Here is a 5539-nt window from a genome sequence, read left to right as displayed (position 1 = left end):
GAGATGCCGCCGGCGACATGCAACGCCGGAAGCGACTCCAAGGTGCTGCCGTGAAGCAGCCACTACCGTCACCACCCGCCGGCCTGCACCACCGCCATGCCTCCGTCGCTGGCCCACGTCGGAGCGCCGCCATGCCCAACATCGAGCGTCGCATCCCGGCACACAAGATATGGCCCGCGCCACACCCCCTCGCACGAGGAGAAGAAGGGGCCTCGCCGCCGCCAGTGACAACCGAAGCTGAAGTTGGACCTGCTACGCCTAATTTGTGGATAACGAGTCCAAGAACAGATGAATCAAACAGAGATTCAACGCAGTACAATGCCATTACTTATTCAACCTGGCATCAAAATTCAAATGTATGATCAGCAAATAACGTGCATCATCTTGCAGGTCAAGTGGTAATCAAGCTAATAAAGAGTAGATGGCACTGGCGGTCAGAGAACTTGCGTCATGGGTGCACTTCAGTCCCAGTACTTGCAAACCGGAAAAACCCATGGCAGAACTTGCGTTGCGGGTGCAGTTAAGTCACATGGCCATTTGAACCGGCCAACCGCCCGGTTTTCTCTGTTATGCGGTCACGCACGACGCACATGAGGTCGGTGGGGTTGGTAATTTTGTAGAAAAGACCTTACTGTTTTCCCCTGTTGCAAATTGACCTCTCAAAGCCTAGTTTGGCGGCACAGAGACAGGAACAACATCACGAACTCGTCAGGATCCGCGACTCGCCAACATTTTTCCTCCCATGCTGAAGACACCGGAGGAGCCCCCAGCAACGCACGCGTACGTCACGGAACCCAACTCACCGGTGGAGACAGGGGACCGTGACCAGGAACCCGAGCGAGAACAAGTGCAGGAGCAACACAACAGGCTGCAATTCAGTGTAAGTTAGCGGATGATTTCGGTCTTGATCGACAGTTAAGGGATTGTGTCGTAGTAGATGGCGTGTGTTTTCATTGCGGAGATAAGTATAGCAAGGAGCAAACCCATCAATGTAAGCAGCTGATGCAATCACTCGCAATTCAGGTGTGCGAATATGGTGAAGTGTTAACTGAAGATGCAGCGCGGGCTCTTGAATTATTAACTGAACCGGTTGCAGCAGAGTGTTTTCAGCTACCCTTACATGCACTGTCTGGTGCTGAATCTGGTGAAACAATCAAACTGCAAACATTAGTTGGGGTCAGATCATGCTCACACTGATCGTCTCCGGTAGTAGTCAGTTCGAGACGGTGTTCCAGTAACTCTGAAGGGCATTTGTGCACTTGAACAAGTGGCACTTCAGATCATATCCATGGAACAACTGAATCAGACCAATGGGCAATGCCATCGGGGTAATGACCATTGTCAATTTCACTACAGACTTACAGAGGCATCACCAACAACCTCACCAATTACCATCCCAGAACTGACTCAACTTCTGACATAGTTCAGTGACGTATTTGAACAACCCAATATAGTCTGTCTCCTGATTGGGCGTATGACTATGCCCATGCTGATAAACGAGGGATCTGTTATCTTTAAAAGAGAAAGTAGAAAACTTCACTGGCAATTCACTAATCAACACAAAAGCACTATGATATCACCATCAGTAGCGATTCATGAATCAACAACAAAAGCACTAGCACCAACATGAAAGCATTACCAGTCTACCTCCGAGACAAGGAATTCGGCAACATGGCATCTCAATAAATGAAAGCATCCAAATTTAACAGCCATGAAGGGCCGGGTTCCACTATCATCATCATGATAACGAAATAAACTGCAACCACAAAGGCAGCATCCATAGGTGCAAAAGGGAACTAAAAGGCAGCTAAACCACAACTAGTGGAGTTCCAGGCCACGTGCACGGCTAGCCTGCTAAAAAAACAAAGAAAATACGGAGCAAGATTGAGCACCAGGGTAGTTTAAACTTTCTACTACAATGTAACCAAGGCCTTATGATCGATAGGATCGCTCGTTTTCCAGAGAGCGCAAAAACAGCAGCTACGCTTGATTCAGAGTCTTCAGACACCAGACTTTTTCCTTGGGCAATCAGGCACCATCAAGGGCAACAACATCTTCTTCCATAGCTTCAGTTTTAACTCCATGCGCATGATGAGCAGGAGCCCCTCCCTGGAAAGCCGCTTCCTGGTCACTATCATTCTGGAGACCTGCCCGATAATTGGCATCGTTTGCACGGATGATGTAGACCTCCATGGTTCTACTCTGAATGCTCAACAGTTTAAAGAGGCAGATATCACCAATCTTCAGCTTGTGGTCTTCTACAAACTGTCTCCATCCCCTCCTGAGATTTTTACAGTCATTGTTTTCACTAAACCACACATCCCACTTCCGGCCCATCCGCTGAAGATACATGTGTGGCTCCTCTCCAAGATATTTCTTAGCATAGTATCTGGGGAAAGTCTGTTTACAGTGAACAAAAGAGTTAGTAGATAATGGCAAGAAAACCCTGTAAAGTAACATGTTAAATTGCTTCCTAAATTTGTATGATAGTAAAAAGCAACCTGAATCAAATTTAGAGATTGCTGGTTATGAATTTACATTATCAGACAGTGTTTTCATTAATATTCCATAAGCAGCACTTTACAGTTTACACGGGCACCTACATGATTGATGCAGAACACACATTAAAAAAATGGAACTCACCAGCAAGAATTCTACAACAACATTGTACTTGCGCATCACAGCAACAAAGATGGGGATCTCTGTGTATATGGATTGGACCTTCTGCTTCACCACTTCCTTCTGAGTTGAAGTTAGTTTGGTCTTGTGGGCGGTAATGTAATGGTCCTTCAACTGCCCCTGCTTAAATGAAGATAGTGTGGTCACTCCATTGGCATACTTCAACTGCCCGGCCTTCCTCTTCCTGACATAATCGGAACGAGGCACTTTATGTACTACATATTCTTCTTCAGAGGAAGATTCTCCTGTGCAAAGAAAAGAAACAACTAAATATTAGCTATAAAACTATGAGAATCATTTGCAAGGGAAGGTATATCTATAATCGTAAACTGAGACCTGATGACTCGCAGGAGGAAATACTTATCACGGTGTTGTTGTCTTGACATGACTTGTCCATTTCCATTTTGAAGCATGGTGACCCCATCGGCATCCCTTCCACTATGCTAAATGACTCTGATTGAATTGCCTGAGTATGAACATGAGAACTTTTCACAGTATCAGTAGCACTTCTGTGCCTTTCTTGCACAGGAGGCGGAGAAGGATCCAAAAAAACTGATGATGCCTTCTCACAGCCATCTTCATCAAAGATTATGTCATTAAACTGAGAGTTCCCATTGTATCTGAATAATATGGTGTCATCCATCTTTAGACCAAAGGTTTCAACGAATTTCCCCCATCCCACTGTGAAGACAAGCTTTCCATTGTTCTTGGCAACTCCAATTTTGCAACTGCGACGATTTTGTGTTTCAAGTATCATCTCTCCTGGGAATTCGCCCTTGAAATGCTGAACAAATTCTTTTGGGACGATCTGGAGAGAAACAACCAATATTATTGTTTGAAAAATGGACCGTAAACAGGATAAAAAGATGCTCTCTATTATCAAAGCAAATTTGTACGTTCAATCTGACTACATAACATACCAAGGGAAATACAGAGAACATGGTATCTTTACTTTGAACTATGAGGAAACCTTTTGCAAACAAACATCTCTGAATGTGCTACCATGCTGGATTCGATCCGCGCATCAAATTAACATGAGACACCATAAAAAATGGCAAAACTACATATAGTTTGTGTATGTCTCTAAAACTATATATATTGCATCAGAATTTAAACTAGAAAGTATAAATTCATTGGTCTTCAGGAAAATAAAATAGTAACCAATTAAAGGGAGTGTACTGTATTTGAATATGAATTTACCATATCATCTTGAAAATCATCCATCATAAGCACCAAGAAATATTTCTTCTCATCATCCAAGTTTGCGTAGTGATATTCAGTCCGCTTTTTTCTTCTTTCCCGAGGCACATCCATCTTTTGAGAATACCTGCAGCGTAAAAGCCATTTGAAGTGAAATTTGGTACCTGGAAATAAAGCCATGAATAATAAAGTTTAATATTTCACCTGATTTCATGTGCCTCATTGCGCCTGTCTTGGACCTGAGGCAAAAAAGGAGCCGGAACAACCGATAATGCTTTTTCACGACCAAGCTTATCAAAGATCATGACACTAAGCTGAGAGTTCCCTTTGTATCTGAATATTAAGGAATCATCCATTTGTAGATCATAGTTTTCAACAAATTGCCGCCAACCCACTGTAAGGACAAGCTTTTCTTGGTACTTGGCAACCACAATGGTGTGACTGTAACCATTTCGGGTTTCCAGCTTGATCTCTACTGGGATCTCGCCTTTGAAACGCCGCACAACTTCTTCTGGAATTATCTGTAGAAAGAAATCTTGATATTAATAGATGGTCTGTTAATAGATTAATTTTATCAAATAAAATAAAATCTGCAGACAGATATAAGACATTTTTATGGACAGTTTATGCGCAAGATCCAAATGACAATAGTTATAATCAAGGTGTATCGTCTTTGCCTTTCTCATATCTGGCTGCTAGTATTCTTAATCTTTAAGAAACGAGCAATTTTAACATGGTCTCTCTTACCTTCTTTTTTCACATGAGAGGTAAGAAGGTAAGAGTTACTCTCACCTCTCATGTGAAAAGAGCAGGTAAGAGGGAACATGTTAAAACGAAAATGGCTCTGGACCTTACTTGTAATTGCCCAAAGAAAACTATGTGGAATTTTTTGTAAAGTAACTGAATAGTCTGCCCGTCAAGAAATTGACTGAATTAATAACAGAACTAAAGTACTAGATACTTGTACAAACATCATTTGTCTTAAAAAAGCAGAGAGGGGTAATAGGGTTACCATCGCATCTTGGAAATCACCCAACATAAGCACCAAGAAATACTTCTTTTCATCATCCAAGTTCTTGTAGTACTGGTATTGCTCATCCTGCAGCTTGCAGCTTCCAAAAGACGTGCCCATCTAGCAGCCCCTCTGCAGTGCAAAATTAATTTACAGTGGCAGGTGGTAAGATGGCATGAAGTCATGAACAATAAGAAGGCTTGTACTTAACCCAATTTCATGTATCCTCAGTGTGAATTTGGATTTTTAATTCTTTCTTTTATTTATTTTTCGAAGGTCGCAAGTTATATACTACTCCCATAATATATGACGTTTTCGCAGTTTAAATTGAACTGCAAAAACGTCTTATATTATGGGACAGATTAGTATTAAGCAAGTCCATGCTTTAAAAAGAACGCCCCTTGATGAAGATTATGAAGATTCATGGTCTCCCCTGCCTCCTGTCAACTGAAACCGGCCATGGGGGAGAAGGAGACAGACTGAATCCGCCAGCGAGAAGGAGATCTGTGTGGTGGCTAGGGTTGATTCTTTCTTAAGTTGAAAATAAAAAGGCTTGATCCTTGATGGTTGAAGAGAAAAGGAAGATTTCTCCACGAACCCAGTTTCTTCTGGCCGAGCTGAGATAGTCCAAGCTCGCCAACCTCACGC

General features: G+C 42.7%; 1 protein-coding gene across 1 annotated transcript in view; it reads right to left on the bottom strand.

Annotated features, from left to right (window-relative positions):
* Positions 1 to 1689: 1689 nt before the first annotated feature.
* LOC123108027 (putative B3 domain-containing protein Os08g0325100) overlaps positions 1690 to 5539 on the bottom strand; it is a 4600-nt gene continuing 750 nt past the window's right edge. Inside the window, exons 2-7 of the mRNA XM_044529894.1 lie at positions 4892 to 5023; positions 4084 to 4400; positions 3880 to 4006; positions 3016 to 3487; positions 2644 to 2924; positions 1690 to 2400 (exon numbers count right to left, since the gene is read on the bottom strand). Coding sequence (XP_044385829.1) covers positions 2029 to 2400; positions 2644 to 2924; positions 3016 to 3487; positions 3880 to 4006; positions 4084 to 4400; positions 4892 to 5011 — 1689 coding nt within the window. The 5' untranslated portion in view covers positions 5012 to 5023 and the 3' untranslated portion in view covers positions 1690 to 2028. The remainder of the gene's footprint in view (positions 2401 to 2643; positions 2925 to 3015; positions 3488 to 3879; positions 4007 to 4083; positions 4401 to 4891; positions 5024 to 5539) is intronic.

The sequence above is a fragment of the Triticum aestivum genome, chromosome 5A (assembly GCF_018294505.1).
Source record: "Triticum aestivum cultivar Chinese Spring chromosome 5A, IWGSC CS RefSeq v2.1, whole genome shotgun sequence".
Classification (NCBI taxonomy): Eukaryota; Viridiplantae; Streptophyta; class Magnoliopsida; order Poales; family Poaceae; genus Triticum; species Triticum aestivum.
Note: the sequence above shows the minus strand (reverse complement) of the source record. Positions and strands in the feature narration are given on the sequence as shown.